Genomic DNA, 18336 nt, shown 5'->3' with positions numbered 1-18336 from the left:
ACAAAATGGGGTAAGCGCTGAGATTAGCGGAAACCAGATGGATCTGCCTCCAATTCAGCCCATGGCTGCCTCCCTGTCCACAGCGCTGGCCCTGGGTGGCCATCTAGATCAGCCTTCCCTCCATGGATTGGGCCTGCCCTTCCCAGAATTCCAGCTTCCATGGGAGCTCAGAAGCTTAAGATCACCTCATCTGGAGGAGTCCAGCGTCCTGAGACGATCCGTGGGGTAATTTAAGCTGCTGAAAATCTTGGAAAGGAGGAAGCCAAGATACAGAAGCTCCAAACCCCTCAAGAAGCAGAGATACCCCCCAAAACAGCCCCACAAGAGACCAAAAAGTTGATGTCCATTCGGTACCTGTTTGGAGGAGGCCCAGCTTTTATCCTTCCACCAACAAGGGCAACGAAATCGGTTTTAAAGTCCATTTTGATGATATTATTCTCGGGTTCTTTCTCTGCGTTGCCTGTTCTTCCTTGCTGAACCTTGTGATTTTTTTTTTTAAAAAAGACAACATGGCAGTGCTTCAATAACCTTCTAAACTCAAGATATTTTTCCCCACCCTCCAACTGAAATAATCAATTCTTCACTAACAGAACTAAAGAGGTCTGCTCAAAAGGCACAGAGCAACCATTCTTAACTTGCTGATTTCCAGGAGACAGAATTCTTTTCTACAGCCATCGCCCCACCATTATAAAGCATCTCAAAGTGGAGAGGGGTGAGGTTCCATTGCAGAAGGGACATGAAGGGGTCTAATTTTTAATTTGTAATTCCTCAACTTTCTGTGTTCACGTACTAGCTATTTTTATCGGCCTGAAAAGCCTTCTACTTCTTTTACACCCACCCATTTGCCAACTGTTCTTCAGAAAGCAAAAGAGATCCCTACTCAATTTTTAAAACTGTACACTGTAGTGCCGAAGAGGCAGTAGTCTAGCCCCGTGTTTCACAACCTCGTCAACTTTAAGATGTGTGGACTTCAACTCCCAGAATTCTCCAGCCAGCATGTTTTGAGATGTGTAGACTTCAACTCCCAGAAATTGGCTGGGGAATTCTGGGAGTCGGTCCACACATCTTAAGGCTGAGAAACACTGATTTAGCCCACAGGCTGGAGGCAACTCGTTCCCTTTTGGGAATCCATCTGCTCGAGCAGGATTAAAATGTTGAGATCAGAAACCGACTTGCTTTTCATCTTCATCCTCATTGCGCTTCTGTTACATTATTATAGGCTTCTGGTGGCCTCTGGATTTTGGATTATATCTTCCCAACCATTTCAAAATCATGCATGTTGATAAATTCAACGTGAAATAGAACAATTAAACAGATCAGGTTGGTCTCTGGGGGAGTTTCCAAACTCTGCATTTTACCGTGATCTTATTTTCCGTACTGATGGGGACTGAAGGCTCCAAGCCGAGTTGAAGCCGGCGCTGTTTTTCACAATATGCTTTCCATGTTTCTTCATTGAATCCGTAGTTGAAATAGTCGGAAAGGTCAGCACCTGGAAAGGAATGAAAAATGTTAATGAAAAGGGCCCTCCAGGGAAAGTCAACTCTTCTGGCAGAAAGAAATGGGAAATCCTGAAGTAGAGAAGTGGATTGTACCAACTTCATTTTGCAGCAGAGAATCTTCTTTCGGAATTCTTCCACTAAAAATCAAACAAGTGTTAACTGCAGGAAGAAAAGTAGAACAGCAAGAAGATGCTCACCTAATAGATTTCTAGTTAAGGTGAATTATAAAGGATGATCTTGGAAACAATCAGGAGGAGTTGTATCATACAATTTCTACCTTGTACTCCCACCTATGTAGACTCTCTCTCTTGACGATTTACAGGGAATTTAAAAGATCTTTAAAAATTAACTCTGCTGTCATACTTCACCAAAGCACAACTGCAGGGTTTTTCAGGAGTGGAAATTTTTAGCACTCCAGATCTTGCTGAAGGATAACTTCCACCATCTGTTACTACCAGACATATTCATTCGGGGCCATGGAAACTGAAGATGACAGGTGCATGACTCATGATGCAAGCCCAGCACGCTTGTTTGGGCCCCCAGACCAGAGGACCCCAAGAGTGGGTGCCATCATTTTGGCACCGTTTTTTGTTTTGGTTGTGAGTTGTGAGATGAAAGGGGTCTTCTAGGCTTGCAGAGGCTTAAAGCAAGTGTTTCATCTCTTACAAATTCTTAAGCTCCTCCAAAAATTGGTCCAAATTTCTCCATGCTTGCAGGAATTTTAAGGGGAAAAACGATACGTAAAGCACTGTCTCCAAAACAGACTGAAATTGTTGATCCTCCTGAGGCTATCATCATATCACTGGTCACATCATTTTAACACTCATTGTCGTCATCATCATCATCACTTCTTCTCTCCCTCCTCCTCCTCCCTCCTTAAAGACGTAGTTGAACAGTATCTGAAATGCTCTCTACCTTAAACAACTGAAATTGGAGAACGTTTGTGATGAAATATATTTAGACTATGAAGACACACACCCATACTAACGGCAATAATCCCGAAGAAAATTGATGAACATCTGAATGGCATCCATGTTCAGTGTAACTAGGATTTAACACAGGTTCACATATCATGGTTAGAAATTGTTCTTAGTTGACCCAAACTAAAATAGTAATGGGAGAGAAAGAGTTTGCCATTCTTTGGTCCACTAACCAGAGCTGTATTGGTATCAGACTCTAAGACATATTGCTGGAGGTTGATAGTGATTTGAGATACTACAAGTTCTAAAGTTGACGATGGCAAGATCCACTTGCATTCATTAATTATCATTGATCACGAATCTTTGTATATCCCTTCTCAATATAAAGATCCTGAAGCTGTTCACAATTGGAATAACAATATTACCAAATGAATAAAATAGATTAAAATAATTCATTTGATCTTCAATGGGGAACACCAGGGAGGGGAGAGTATCCCAGGTCACTTCAGCCTTTATCACAAAAACTCTGGACCAAATAATTCTGTTCCTGCAGTTAGGTAGGCTCTCTTTAGTGCATCATATCACAAGAATGGAAATAATCTCTATTCTGAAAGAAAGAATTCATCTATTACTGCTGGAATTACATTTATGGAAGAAAGGTATAAAATGAAAAAAAGACGGCTTAAACCATAGAACTGTTGATGGACTGAAGAGCGGCTCATAGATTTAGTGGCCTGTTTATTAACTAAACGTATTTAAATATTTCCATATTCTCATACCTTTAAAGGTCTTCTAGTTGGTGAAAGATAAAATAAACACACTATTAAAAGAAAAAGCTATTTCTAAATACTTCTCTCATCATCTATGACAGACGGCAGACACATGGAAAGAACTGGAAGGGAGAACTCTAAAGGGTGACCTGACTTATCCTATCTTATCCACATTATTTACAACATCTACAGCAATTTACGTTGTGTCAGTTTATCTATTGATGGAAACCATGCCTGATTTTATTTTATTTGGCAAATGACATCATTGGACAAATGAAGTAAAGAGATACAAGTTATGCACTTCTGGGTTTTTTAATAAGGCTTGAGAATAACAAACCATCTTCCACACAATACGTCTATGAAGCTGAGGCTCCGCTGTGTTAGAGGGGGCAGATAGTGTTATTGTGGGGTTCCTTCCTTACCTCGTTCTTGCCTCTGAAGCCTCCCTGGCTGCCCACCTTCCTCATCTGAAAAAGGCTCCAGGGAGGAGCCTCCCTTGGGAGTGAATGGGGTAGAGGAAGCCAGGGAGGCTGCAGACTCCAGAGAAGATTGTGCAACAGGAGACAGGCCATTCACACAAGTTTGGGGTCTTTTGTACTAGATAAGTGCCAGAACCCCACACTCCATACAGGATGTTTTCTCTGAAATTCCCTTCTTCCCCTTTGAAAAAAAAAATCTCGCAAACCAGTTCTGTTTCTGTAATAGGCTGTGGGAATAACATTAAGAGGAGGAAGAGCTGCAGGTCAGGTTGAGGGTTCTCTGCTTTCCAAGGACTGGTTCACACCACAGTGTAGCAAATCTGTACACAATGCTTTATTAGAGCACACACCTTTCCCTACCACAGACTATTGCTCTCCACCCTTGCAAGGAGATGTTGCCATCTACATACATCTTAATACTCAGTCCTTTAATACTTAGTTCCAGCAAAAGTCTCAAAGTCTGCCAAGTGGCATACAGCCTTTGCCTCCTTCCAAACGTTCTTACACTAGTTGGGTTGAGGTGCTACCTCAGCGTGGCCGTTCCTCTTCTAGTTGCTCCTGAGCTCCCGGCAAAGCTCCAAGCAGGACTCCCACCAGGATACGCTGCTCGCTGTTGCTCTTGGCGGTTGGCTGATAGTCCTCTTGCCTGCTTATAAGGGCTGCCGGTCTGCAGATGTCACCTCCGCTTCCCTGTCCGCACGCCGTTTGCTCATCTCCTTTCCTCCTACACACCTACCCACACTCTGTCTCAGCATCTGCTTTTATAAACTGAAGGCCTGGGTGGGGCAGAGCTGCCTCTGGACATCAACACGTCCTTGAAAACACCAGGGTGGGGCTCAATTATCACAGGCAGCCGGAATGCCGCGTGGATGCTTGTGAGTAAAGATGTCGGTGAATGAATGCATGAGGGAAATGGAGCGGGAAGTGTTTCTGCCCGGCTGCAGCTACTTTTCCCAGGTGCAGACAGCAGTCCCAGCTTCACTCCCTCGGAGTCAGATAAGAGAAATCGGAGTCCAGCGCGGGACTGTAACTTGAGAAAGTGCCTCCGACTGGACCCTCCCTAGTTCTCATTAGGATAAAGGCAGGGAGTGGGGAGGGGCGTTCAGAGTTGCGAGATTCTGTTACTGTAACCCTATAATAAAAGTAGCTTTAGCATTCATGACTTCAGTGTTCAAGTCTGGTCTACCCTGAAGGGCTGACATCAATCTGGCAACTTTGAATGTGTCTCCCCACTCCATGCATTTATGTTCAAGAGAACCCGGGAAGGTCCAGTCTGAGACGCTTTCTCCAATTCCATTCCTGCTTTGGACTCCGGTTTCTCTTCTCTGACCTCCTCCTCCTCCTCAAAGTTATTCTCACAGCCCATTACAGTTTCTGAATGGGGAGCAATAGGGAAAAAGCCAGGAGAAATTTTCTGCATGGCATTACCTGAAAATAAGTAGGCAACAGCCACTGAAATCTCAGAAGCTGAGTTGGGATGACTAAGACGCCCGGCCCGATTGATCGGAGCCACCTAACCCCAAGTAAACAGATCAGATGGTCCTATCAAAAAGATCTTTCAATTTTCAAAATGACCGTGCTATTAAATTTCATCACACCACATTATGGGGGGGCATGCCCATAAATTTCAGTCTGCTCCATCTCTCCTCATCTAGGACCAGCAATGCCATGTAAAACCAAACCAAATAAAAGGGAAAAAAGAAAAAAGAAAAGAAAGAAAGCTATTGATCATATTTACCACAAGAAACTTTGAGGCCCCACCTGGTTTCCTCCACGGTTTGTCTTCGAACGATTCTAAATCCACCTCGATTACCGGCAAGCCGTTAATATTCCCCGAAGCCTCTAAATCAATACCTTTAGGCTGCGATTTGACTTTGAGGAAAGGAAAACAGATGGTTAGTGCTTAAGGCTGGGTTGGGGAGCTGTTTGCAGGGCGAGGAAATTGTTCAGCCCAAAAAAAGATAAATCTCTTCCCGGATAAATTTAGCTTCAGCTCCTGAGTTCTGCCCATTTGCACGTAAAACTGCTCTGTGCATGTGTGTGTGTGTGTTTCTCAACACAATTCATTGTTCTGATCTTTGGAAAGGACAATGGAGGGCAGAGGGAGAAAAGGAAGGAAGGAAAGGACAGTGACCGTTTGCTAATTAAATAAGCATAATTATTTAATAGCATATCTTACAAGGCCCGATCTGATCTGAGATAGCCCTACAAGCCACTTGGATAGCACTGAAAGTTAATTCAGAACAAAACATTAGTTTGCCCAAGGAAAAAAGGGTAAAAGAAAATAATGCTTCATTCGTACCTGATGCTGGTGCCCCATAGCCTCGACCCGTTTTTAGATTCAGGTTCATTGGAGTCCCCCTAGAAAAAGAATGAAAACCTTAACTGCAATTTCTGGGCAATCTCACACGGTTCAGTTCCAATCATCTTTATGAGGGTCTTCAACCAGTACAAGTTGAACAACAAAAGCAATTTAAAAAATGGGTCCCATTGGCTCGGCGGGTAGTTCCAATAATCTTCTGAACAGACAAGCTGACCCAGAAGAAGGGGTCAAGTAGAGTCTTCTTTGCAGAGATAACATTAGAAGAGAATATATGTAGCTTAGGGTTGAACTGTGGCGTCCTTGGGGCTTTCTGAGCTCAGAGAGCCCCAAGGACTCCACAGAGACAACACTGCTTGGGCTGGTCAACTTCCTTACAGTTGGGCTTCAACCCCTGCCCACAAGTCTTAGCTTGTTGGGAATTATGGGAGTTGGTCTTGCCCATCTGGATGGTGCCAGATTGAGGCATTCTGGTTTAACTGAAAGCTGTTTCACTGACTTTTGGGATCCAGCAGGAAGAGAATTAAAGCACAGTAGGTCCCCCAAAGCTGGCATGATTATGGCATGAAGCAAAGAATAGGATTTGGGAGAGGATGTAACACATACATGTAAGATGGGGCTCCAGTCTTGATGTTGCCAATCGTGACTCGAATGTCATCATCGTCACTGTCACTCTCCTCCTCCTCCTCTTCCCCACTAGGGATGGTCTACAGCAAAGACAATAACACATCAAGCATGAGAAACTAAATTAGCCTCTAGAACTAGGGACACGTTGCATTCTCTCTTCTTCTCAGCTTCATCTCAGTTAAGCCATGAACCATGAAGAGTTCTGGGGGCAGCAATCTTTTTCAGCCTTTTATTTTAGGACTGTCTCTACTTGATGCAACAATAATTGGGGCAAGGGGGGAGGAGGATTGGTCGGTTGGTTGATAGGAATGGCGACTGCTGATAGAAGTATTTATATGGTGCTTAAGAGCAGTGTCTCCCTTCAAAAGAGTGTCCTCCAGACCACCTTGGAAAGTAGCTATGGAAATGACTTCCCAGTTATTTCAGTTTGCCCAGTGGAAGCCACACATCTCTTTAATTGAAGAAAAAGCAAAGACGTCTAAGATGAACTAGTCAAATGCTACTTTGGGGGGATACAGCAACTGAACCCACTTGACTGACGAGGGGCACTGGCCCACCTTCCCCCACAAAGGCAGTATCTGGTTAGTTCAGCTGCCTGCCATTCATATTCTTGTCCCCTTCAAATGGTGCGCTACTGTGCAGGCTTAAATGGTTGACGTGAGAGATTGTGGGGAGGCTGGGAAAGAAATCTAAGGAAGGTTAGACATAAACAATCAAGGTACAGAAGGCAAGTCCACTGGCAGCTTATTTCATAACACCACCACCCACGTGGCAAGGAATGTGGGAAGAAGCATTTCAAAATATTCAAAGCAACTCTGCCTTAATGAATTCACTACAAAGAAGGCTAGGAAAGTCCTCTTGTAGGTCCCAAGATTTTCTGTTTTTCCTAAACTAACCTCCTAAACCATGTAGTTCTTGCTTCTTTGATTTTGCCCAGCTGCATGGGGCTTAACAGTTGGCTTATACACCAACCCACAACTGTTGTTGGCTTGTGTGTGTCAGCTGGCACCCTGGATCAGCACTATCTGCCTGTGCCAATGGGTGGAAGAGCTGTATGACAGCTGTCAATTGTGCCTGATGGCTTACCACAATGCATGAAGAAATAGAAATATACAGAAATATACAGCTCCTGGAGGAGCCCTCTAGTTTGAAAATGATTTGCATTTTCAGTGCCTGTTTCCATCTTCAATGTCTTTACAGATGATGCTGTAATACTGCTTCTTGTCTCTTCTAACAGCTCTCTGGAACTCTTAATTTCCTTTCAGAGGCCTTTGTCTTTCTTAGCTTTGGCTCCTGTTCTCTTCTCTTCTCGGGAATTTCCATGGTTTGTTCTGTCATCCAGTTTGCTTTCTTCTATTTCTTCATCTTTGGCAGTGTCTTTTCACGTTTGTTACTTTAAATCCATTCCACAGTTCCTCTGGTTCTCTATCAATGAAGTTCAGGATTTCAAAACAACTCCTGATGTTCTCCTTGAAAATGGTGGGTATGTGTTCAAGATCCTATAATGGAAACCAGTTGGGTTTCTTTTTCCACTTTAGCTCGACACACGAGCAGTTCTGGCCATATCTTTGCTATTATAACTGAGCTCTTCTACTTCCTTGTACCAATAATATAGTCAGTTTGATTGCTGTGTTTTCCATCTAGTGATGCCCATGTATACAGGCATGGTTTTGTTCGGAGACTGTTAGTAATGAAGAAATCATTGGGTTGGCAGAAGCTGATAAGTCATTCTCCTATTTTATTTGTGTTTCCTAGGCCATACAGTTCAATTGTATTCTCCTCCTCACATTTCTGACTTGGCATTCCAGTCTCCAACCACAAGCAACACATCTTATTCGCAAGGTCTATCAATTTCAAATTGAACCTTCGCCATAAATTTTATCAACTACCTCTTCTTCTGCATCAGTGGTTGAAACATAAGTGTGATTAATCCTCATATTAAAGGTTTGTCCATGAAGTCTAATTGATGTTATTCAGTTGTTGGTTGCGCTCTACCTAAATATTGTCTTTGCCACATTGTTCTTGATTATGAAAGCAATGATGCTCTTTCTGTGTTCTTTGTACCCTGAAGAGTAAATTGTATGATGCCTGAGATGTCAATATGTAGTTGATTCATGTCAACTTTCATTGGGCTGAGCTTTCCCATGTTCATCCTTCTTACATTCCATGATCCCACTGTAATTCTGTCTTTGCTGCTTTGTATTTTCTTTTCCTGTGTGGCAACATCAGCAAAAAGATGCCCTGAAGGCTTTAATTTAGCCATGTTATAAACACCATTAGTACTATAAAAGGTTCTCAGCTCTTCCTCAGTAGCATGTTGAGTGTCATCTGACCTGAAGGAGCCATCACCTGGCACTATATCCTCAATTATTTTATGCTGACTATCCATGTGGTTTTCTTTTTTCTTTTTTTCAGTTATTTATTTAAAAAAAATTAAGGAATAAAATGAATGTCTACATAAATGAAAAAAGAAGAAAGTGAGAAAAGACAGTGGATGGCAAATAAACTATCAGTAAATAAACAGATAATTTACAATGGTCATAAAATTTAAAATTCATTATTTCATTGATTAAATAATTAATTGAATATGTAAAACTAGACTCATTATATCATGTTGAGAAATAGTTGTAAACCACTTCAGATATCCACATGATTTTCTACTGCCTTCTCCAACACAGCATGAAATGATGTCTTTGCCGTTTTCACTAAAGTGATCATCTACCTCCAGCATCTTCCTTTATTGCTTCTGCTCAGTATAGGTGCCTGCGTCAGGCCCAGCCCAAGAACAACGGTGAAACAGTCGAGTTCAGTTCCTTTATTCGCTTACACCTTCTAGACAGAATCTTGCCAGATTAAATCTACGCTACTGCAACAAGTGGATATACCCTGAGAGATTCTAGGGAGTGGCTATCCTGAACCTCTTTTGCTTCCCATGCTTCTCCTGTGGACTGTATTGCACCCTCTCCTTCCTGATAGCCTTGCTCTCTCACATCACTCTCCTCTTTGTAGATACATTCCATCACAGCCTGCTTGTTTTAGCTGGGCAGCTGGGGTGATCTTCGCACCGTGGGTGACTCTGCATGAATTTTATATTTTTGGCATACACTCCCGGTGGTCTCTGCTCATCTCTCCCAGGATCACCCCACCCCTGCCACAATGAAGCAGCAGAGCCGGACTTGAGGGCTTAGGTCCCAACTATTGCTAATTTAAGCTCTGCTCATCATTGACATACAGCCCCCCATGGATTTCTCTTGTGAATCCAGCCAGCCCTTAACAGAAAAAACAAAACAAAACAGTTATTGTCCATGCTGGACAAGACTAGCCCAACACATTTGGCAGATATGTGATTGGGAAAGGCTGTACTAGACTTTCTACTTGAGGAGCATCACTTACTTGGTGCAAGAGTTCTTGGTCTTCACTGATAACAATCCTGGTCTCCTTAGGAATGTCTTGTAATGGATGAGATTCTGTGTGTCTGATAAATGTAAACACAAAAATAAGGACAACCCATATTTCTTAGGGCTGTGTCCCAAAGTTTCCCATTTGCAACTTCTAATGATTTTCCAGCCAATAAGATACAGATTACATTGACCAATCAGTAAGACAATTGATCCTCCACCTGCAGATGTCAACATCTAGTGTCATGCTTGGCACACTCAAGTCACTTTGTTTTATATATATAACAAAGAAATGTGACTAAAAGCAGAGTTTAGAACCCCAAATGAGAAGAATAAAATGCAAATAAAACAGTAAAGCAATGGCTTTGATCCTGGGAATAATCAAAAGTGGCAAAGCTATACATTTAATGCAGACTTCCGTAACTTGATGTGCTCCAGAAATGTTGAACTACCCTCCTATAGTTTTCAACTATCTCCAGAAAGCTTGGCAAAAGCTTGCTAAGTGTTATGGAGACTGAAGTCCAGCAGATCCAAAGTGCGTCATGTTACAGAAGGCTGCCACCTGCTCTAAACATGTTTGGCTCTGAATGAAAAACTTGAAGATTTACCCAGATATTGGTCCATCTTCTGGCTTCCCATTGTCATCTGAAAATACAAAGAAAATAGGGAGAAAGACAAACACTAATTAAAGGCAAAGATAAACCATTCCACATCTGTAAAAAGAACTCTGTGTAGCCTTAAGACATGCGTTCCTATTGACCAAATATGATAGAATATGAGGAGGAGTTTGGGATGTGGACAGAGAAGTAAGAAGGAGAATTGCTTTCCCAGACCGTCACTGTACTCTGCCTCTTCCTGGTTTATGTCTCTTTATTTCTAACCACTGTGGCCCCCAAGCACCAATTCTTCTTTAAGTCTCCTTTGAGCTGACCCAACCCTTGATGACTTTGTGGACATTTCCATGGAGCTTTCTTGACAGGCACATGGAAGTGCTTTGCTACTACGTTCTTCCAAGATATTTTGCTGTATTTACTTCCCAGTTACCCCAGGATTTCCTAATGATCTTTTGCTTAGTTTTTCAAGATCAGCTTGGTGGGATTCTCCCCCACTTCCCTTCTTTCCAGCTCATATGGGTTCCCATGTTAGGATGGTTTCAACCCCCCACAACACATTCAGTGAAGAAACCCTGGCTTTTGTTGAGGCACCACATAGTTGTGCATCTCTTCCTGAGTTGATATGATATAGGTCTATCTTATCGTCTATCTATCATCTATCTCTATCAATCTCTTCCTAGTGAGATGGGTGGTGACCAAATTTGAAATCCATCCATCCATCCATCCATCCATCCATCCATCCATCATACAAATCTTAATAATGTAAAGCAGCCTACCATCACACAACAGCCCCTAGGGACAGATCTTCAACTCCCAGAATGCATTAACCAGTATGACCCTTGAAAAGGATTCTAGGAATTGAACTCCACACTCCTGGAGATGCCCAGGATGGACATGGCTGGTTTAAAGATGCTTTGATTCTTAAAATCTACACAACATACCTATAATAGGCTGCAAGCAATTTTTGTATGTCTTAACACATTGTTAAGGCAGCACATTAAGGCAGATATCTAACTGTATTGTGGAACAGCAACCGTCTTCACTTGGTTCTTCCCAAACGAAATATGTCCACAGACCCAAAGGATTCTTTCTGGTGATTCTTTAGTGGTTTGTTTATTTGCTAGATTTTTAGGTCACCCCCTTTTATGACTGTCAACAATTTACAGAAATAAAGCATCCATAATACAACAATATAAACTAAAATACTAGAACCATAAAAATGATCATTAATTTAAAATTAAAAGAGGACCCTAATAACAATTAGCACTGTGTTAATGAATTAATTTGTTTTAAAATCCCTCTGGGAAAGCTCCATTTTGACCAATTTCCAGAAAATCAGCAGGGATGACTTATGTGCAGGCAAGAGAAGCTCTCCTTGTTCACACAACACACCAAAACAATAAAATCAATTGCATTTAGAGTTATTGTGTTGTGCAAATCCAGCTTATGTGCTTCATTTGTGGTTCAGTGTGTCATGCCAATGCAGAAAATTGAGTTAATTCCATAAATCATGGCTAAGTTAATCCTGAGTAACTATATTTAGCATCCAGGCTTGATTAGCACAGGGGTGGACAAGCTTCAAATCCAGACTCTCCAGCACCAACATTTTGCAGTCCTTGGATGGCGCGGCTGAAATTTGACAATGCAACTGCCAAATGTCCACCAAGAGTTTGCTTGTCAGTTTGAAATGGGAAGCAAAAGAAAAGGGAGAAGCTTAAAGAGATGTCCTCAACAAGTTTTTATTATTTAACTTTTTTATTATTTAAATTTGTTATTTAAATTTGTTATAGCTGCCTGACTCTGACGGACTCTGGGTGACAAACAAAACAAAAAACAGTAAAAACAGAAGAATTCGAAACAAACAGCTTTGCCGGAAAATCCAGACCCAGCTACGTCCCTGGGACATCTATTTTGCATGACATCCACCTACTGCACTCTCGGCCTCCCTAAACATCAACTGAGCCTTGGGGTCACCAAAGGAATATCCAACCTGGCTGAAAAGCCTTGTTGGCCAGGGGAACTACGTGAGAATGACCCAGCAGAGTATTGCTCGGTCAGGATGAAGTTCTAAAGAATTCAGCCATTACCTCAGAACACAACTTCCGGGAGAGATGAAGCAATTCCTGACCAGGATGAAGTCCAAAAGGAAATGCCACAAAAATGCAAAGGACAGTGGACATAAGGACATGAGAGCATTCTCATGAGAGGAGACCACTGCATCCTTGGCTTGTCTCTGCTGTTTAGCTGGTGTGACTGGAAAGCAAAAAGCCTCTTGGAAAGAAGGAGGAGGATGATGATCAAGCCCCAGCCACCAAGTCCTAGGAAGGGAGGTGGAAAGAGTTGGGTACATTTGGCCTTCAGAAAAGACAACTGGAGAAGCGATGATAGCATTCAAACACCGTAAGCAAGATGACCAAGGCTCTTCTCTCGTGTCTCAGATCAGGAGACAGAATAATACTTGCAATAATTTGCAAGAAAGCAAATTCCAGTTGAATATTGGAAAAGCATTCCAATAAGAAGGGAGAAGAGCGGTTTGGGTGCAGAACCAAGCAATGAGCAAGCGAAGCGGCAGGCTCCCTTTTGCTGGATGTGTTTGGACAGAGCCTGGACAGCCTTCTGGGGGAGAGGCTTTTTAGGATTCCTGCATCAAGCAGAGAGATGGACTGAGGCTTTTCCAACTGCAGATTTCCAGGTGGACAGTCAGGGAAGTTTTCTGCAGCAGCAAATGCAACAGAGCCCAGCGGTCATCATCCTTGTGAACCTGTCCCTGGACTATGTTGACTCTGAGGTGCAAGGACAGACAAACCGCAGACAGCTCACCCATAAAGGGTTATTGTGCTTAGACGAGAAATCAGGGAGGAAGCCAAGCTCAAATGTGCTTCACACATCACATTTCCTGGGCAAAAAGGATGCGCATGAATTCCGATCTGTGGCCTATTTTGATACACCCATTAGCAGGCTGACTGTATAGTTTATGGGTCTGCAAATGGATCAGCACACCTCCCTTGCGTAGGATCGGTAATCGCTCTCTGTATGCAATGCCAACTCCTTTAAACTTTTGCAAAGTAAAACTCACACTACCGTACAGGGACAAGAGTAACCGTTCCAATCAAGCAGAAGGCAAGGAAATGGCATTTCCTTTAGTGCTGATCTGATGAATGGCCTACGAAAGCAAAAGATCAACTCTTGGTGGTGATGGCGTGTATGAGAGTTCATTTCCTCTACCCAATATGTTCCTCTCTCCTTAAGTGCTGTGCCTGTCTAAATAGTTCGCCTGAGAGATTTGCTCTTATTGTACTATTAATTCATTTTGGGTGCAGTTACCTATCTTTGTTTATTTCAAGCATGTATGCCTCAAAAGGAAGGTAACCGCGTTGATGGCATATATACAGAACCAAGGGTTCAGTTGCATCTTCTCAAGAGTAGCTTATGGCCTGATGACTCAATCCTTAAAATCCTTTAACACAGACCTGGAACCAAAATGCTTCAACACGCTGTTCCACCATAATAATCTAAACACATTGAGGAAGAGGAAGAGGAAGTTGTTCCCTAGCCTGAGTTATTTTTGATACCATCTAAGACAGGGTTCCTCAACCTCAGCAACTTTAAGATGGGTGGACTTCAACTCCCAGAATTCCCCCGGCCAGCATGGAGTTGAAGTCCACCCATCTTAAAGTTGCTGAGGTTGAGGAACCTTGATCTAAGAGTTCTGTTATGGCTTACGCTACCCAAGGAAACAAACCGGGATACTTTTTTCTTGGTATGTGTCTACAAACCCCTGGCTAACTACTTTTAACTAAGGACTATCCCATCAATAATTTTAAAGTCTGAAATAACGTTGCTAAGAAACAGAGCATAAAAAGCAACCCTTGATGAATGTCAGGCAACCCACAATATTGACTGATGAAGATTTTAGGTCTCACGGAGGTCCTACTATTTAGGCACTTCCGGTAGGTAAGGAGTTAGCAGTTTGTAACCTAATAAAGCCAACTTTTCTGAAAGGGACAGAGCAGCCTTACTAGTTTCATTCTTATTCTTTGTCACAGTAACATCTGGGAACTAAACAGCTTAAAAATCAGTCAAGCACACTTGTAATTCACAGCCTCAGGAAACTCTAATTTGATCTTCCACATTAATTTGTCCTCCATGTTCTTAGATGACTCGCCTACTGATTAAACATGGCCACTGCAGATACTTATTTGGAAACAAACAAACAAACAAACAAACAGTAGTATCCTGGAACATGTCCCTTAGCCTACAATCCTTGCGTAGCTTGATCCCATGATCCAATTTTATCCATGTTGGTTTAGCCCTGCAACTCTAACTCAGCTAGATCCGCAGAGATGGCTCAACAAGGCTACTTCTGAACCATTTATTCACACGCAGAACAAAACACCAGCATGCTAGGACTGGAATTTGCTACACTAATTTTACAAACCCTGCAATGGCCAAGAAAGACTGGGATTCCTGCATGTTTCCACCAAGAATCGAAAGCCGCCTATCCTCACAACAATCTTATGGGACTGATAAGGCTCATGGACTGAATAGTCCAAGAAGAGGAAATGCCTTGCAATCAAACAAGGATTACCTTTTTGTTCCCTGTTCTTAATCTAATATTCCAGCTGCTGAATTAATGCACTGAATGACAACTGGCTTGCTGATTAGGGCTAAATATAATCTCTGCCTGTATTCAGGCATGATGCTAAAGCAGAGTTTAGTTTTAAGGGCAAAAAAGGAAATTATAGGAAAACCATTCAGTTGCAAGGTGGTTATATGCAAGCCAGGAAATCTGGCTTGATAGAAACTCCAGCTAGTTTTAACAAGGCAGCCAAACAATACAAGGTTTGCAGATAGCTGGATTAACAACTGGCAAGTGTTACCTTTTAAAACACAAACCTTGGTTTGTACTGAACAACCAGCAAACAGCCAGGAGAAATGAAATGCAACTATTTCTTCTCCTGTACCTGCAAGAAGAAGAGAACTAAAGTCTTGCTCATTATTATTATTTTTGCTTGTGCACAGAACTTTAAATCATGGTGTAGTGTTGTGTTCCAAGGCACTGTATCAAAAAACCACCCACTGGCCTCCAGTTGCTAATCCAATGCGAAAATGGAGGAATACCAATTTTTGCCCGCTCTCCCTGAATCTCAGTACTGGAGAAATGACAATGAAAATGAGCATTCTTTTAATGACACTCATGAAAGTCCACAATCTGGTTTCATCTCAAACGCTGTCCCTTCTACAACCCCATTCTGGGCAAGCGCAAGTCTGCCTCTTCCAAGCAACGCTCTGAAATACCTAGTTCTACCACGGGTTTTCTTTGAATTACTTACTTGGAAGAGGGATCTTCCTCTTTTTTCAGGCATCTCAATTTTACAAGCAGTTGGGCAGAAGGATCCAACCAGGACCCTCACCTGAACTTCTCCTGTTCCCTGTGACGGTACCATCCACTAGGCCTCGCTTCCCCTTATTCCTAGAACTGCCTCCATGACAAGCCACCTCTCCAAATTCCTCCTTATAACCTCCCCCAAGCTTTTGGAAGTCTCTCCTCAAGCCTCCTTGTCTGCTGTGATTAACCCTGGGTAGGTGTCAACCCACCTGAACGCAGGTTCCCCGCCCACCCCTTCGAGTTGAAGCTCACCTTCCATTGGCGGTCTTCCCTGTGCTTGCTTTCCTATCATATTTATACTGTAACCTCCGTGGGGCAGGACCCGGTTCCCTCTTCATTCCTCTACAACCGACAGATGTTGTAATCAACCTCAGTCGGTTCCTGGACGGTGCCAGTGGTTTGGGGAGAATCTTTCTTAACTCCAGGTGAGTTTTTCTTTGCCTCCTTTAGCACACTGACTCAGAGTCCCCTGAAACATGGTTTCATCAAGCACGAGACCCAGGCCAGGATCACCCAGCACCCCGGCTGAAAAGGCAGTCCGGCCCACTGTGCGAACCCAACCCGGGTGGGTGTCGTGCGAGCCACCATCGCTTCTTCTGGAAGGCAAGACGGAAAGTCGCCAAGTGATCAAAGAAAGGGGAAATGCTACGGTCTGCTCCTGCCCCCTTCCCACCTTCCGGAGCCTGGAGCCCCGCAGCCGGCGCAGCCCTCCCCACCCGCCCACCTTCCCATCGTTTCGACCTTGCAGGGCTGCCCTACAGTTTCCCAGCCCTCCCCGGTGCTTTGGGGTCTCCGCGGCCGCAGCGTCTGCGTGAACCTTTGCCCCGCGGCTGGCGCCCGCCTTGCTCGGAGGGCCCCGGCCGAGTCGGAGGGTGGCTGACCCACGCGCTCCTGCACATCTGGCGGCGCCGCTCTGCGCGGGGGAAGGAGGGGGCTGAGGCCCCCGCCCGCCCTTCCTGCGAACGCCCACAGAGGGGGCTGCGGCGGGCGCGTGGGGGGGCGGCCGGCCGCGCGCGCCCAGTCCGGTCCTCGCGGCAGCCGGGGCAGAGCGGGCGCCGCAGCCGGAACGCGAGCCGCACAGGGCGCAGCACGCGCTCGCGGCGCCCAGCCGGGCTCCGTCCCCCGGCCGGCCGACTCTCCGGGGCGCGCCCCCGGCCCGAAGGAGCCGGGGGCGGCGGGCGCCTGCCAGCGGGCGAGCCGGGCGCCGCCGCAGCCTCGCCGCCTCCGCGGGCGGCCGGGCGGCACCCACCTCCGTACAGCCACTGCTCCTCGTCCTCGGCCGCCTCCAGCTGCACGGCCGCGGGCTCCAGCTCGGTGGCCATGGCGGGCCGCGGATGCGCGCGAGGCCGCTCCCTGCCGGCCCCGGCTCAGAGCCGCCGCGGCTGCATCCCGCCCGCGGAGCGCTCGGTGCGGCGGCTCCGGCCGGGCTAAAGCGCCGCCGCCGCCATCCTGCCCTGCCCTGCCCTGCCCTGCCGGGGCTGCTCCCGAGGCGCGGGAGCCGCGGGGCGCGCGCTCGCCGCAGAAAGAGCCGAGCTCCGGCGGGGGAGCCGCAGCCGGCGGCGCCCAGGCCGGGAGAAGGAGGAGGAGGTGGCGGCGGCGGCGGCCGCGGCGGCGGCTCCTGCAGCGAGAGCAGCGGCCAGGTCCTAGCGCCCCGCGGACACCAGGCGGGCGGAGCGCGCCGCCAGCCCGGCCCCAGCCCCAGCCCCGGCCCCGGCCCCGGCGGAGGCGCCCCGAGACGGAGGAGAGCCGGCCTCGGCGAAAGCGCCCCGGCCCCGGCCCCGCGGCGGGCTCGCAGGCGGCTTGGGGGCGGGAGGGCGCGGCAGGGACGCCCCTCGGGCTCCCGCGGGCCAGGTGGGTCAATCGGGGTCTCCGCCGCGCCCGCGGCAGGGTGGAGGGGGCGGGCTGCAAGGCTGGGGTCGCCTGCCCAGCTCGCGCCGTGGAGCCGGGTTTCTGGGTTCCCACGGCGTGCCCACGCGTCAACTCATTTCGTGGGTCCGTTCGCGCCCCTCGCTCGTGTCAAATGTGGCCTTGCGTCGTGCGAACCCGGCCAGGGAGGGCGGACGGAGAGCTGCAGGCCTGCTCCTCCGCTGATCCCGCGTAACGGGGTCCGCGGGAACTGGGGTGCGCAGCGTTTATGTTAGATCACATCTTTGCATGTTCCCCCGTGCAGAGAGCTCGGCAGGAAGAAAGCTAGCACTAGAAACCTCCCCCATGATGGGTCCAGATTTCCACTTGCAGGATGAGTTTGGGGTACCTTTGAGCCAGGGGGAAGTGGAAAGCGCCCCCTCCAAACCTTCAGGCTGCTAGCCAGTCTTGGCTG

The 18336-nt window shown here is 45.9% G+C and overlaps 1 protein-coding gene across 5 annotated transcripts in view; it reads right to left on the bottom strand.

Annotated features, from left to right (window-relative positions):
* Positions 1 to 17622, bottom strand: part of LOC103052848 (pre-mRNA 3'-end-processing factor FIP1-like) — a 34088-nt gene extending 16466 nt beyond the window's left edge. For 2 of the 5 annotated variants that reach the window (XM_088129270.1, XM_088129271.1), the window contains exons 1-10: positions 17266 to 17622; positions 16269 to 16612; positions 15524 to 15591; positions 10622 to 10658; positions 10009 to 10090; positions 6595 to 6695; positions 5971 to 6029; positions 5430 to 5540; positions 1359 to 1489; positions 355 to 479 (exon numbers count right to left, since the gene is read on the bottom strand). In XM_088129270.1, the coding sequence (XP_087985396.1) occupies positions 355 to 479; positions 1359 to 1489; positions 5430 to 5540; positions 5971 to 6029; positions 6595 to 6695; positions 10009 to 10090; positions 10622 to 10658; positions 15524 to 15591; positions 16269 to 16354 (800 nt within the window). In that variant the 5' untranslated portion in view covers positions 16355 to 16612; positions 17266 to 17622. The remainder of the gene's footprint in view (positions 1 to 354; positions 480 to 1358; positions 1490 to 5429; positions 5541 to 5970; positions 6030 to 6594; positions 6696 to 10008; positions 10091 to 10621; positions 10659 to 15523; positions 15592 to 16268; positions 16613 to 17265) is intronic. The other 3 variants (XM_088129272.1, XM_088129273.1, XM_088129274.1) reach the window with 2 other exon arrangements.
* Positions 17623 to 18336: the final 714 nt, after the last annotated feature.

The sequence above is a fragment of the Python bivittatus genome, unplaced genomic scaffold, assembly GCF_059951505.1.
Source record: "Python bivittatus isolate LINGU-HERP-01145 unplaced genomic scaffold, Pbiv_v1 ctg000790_np1212, whole genome shotgun sequence".
In the NCBI taxonomy this organism is placed as follows: domain Eukaryota; kingdom Metazoa; phylum Chordata; class Lepidosauria; order Squamata; family Pythonidae; genus Python; species Python bivittatus.
This window is presented reverse-complemented; position numbering and strand designations above follow the sequence as displayed.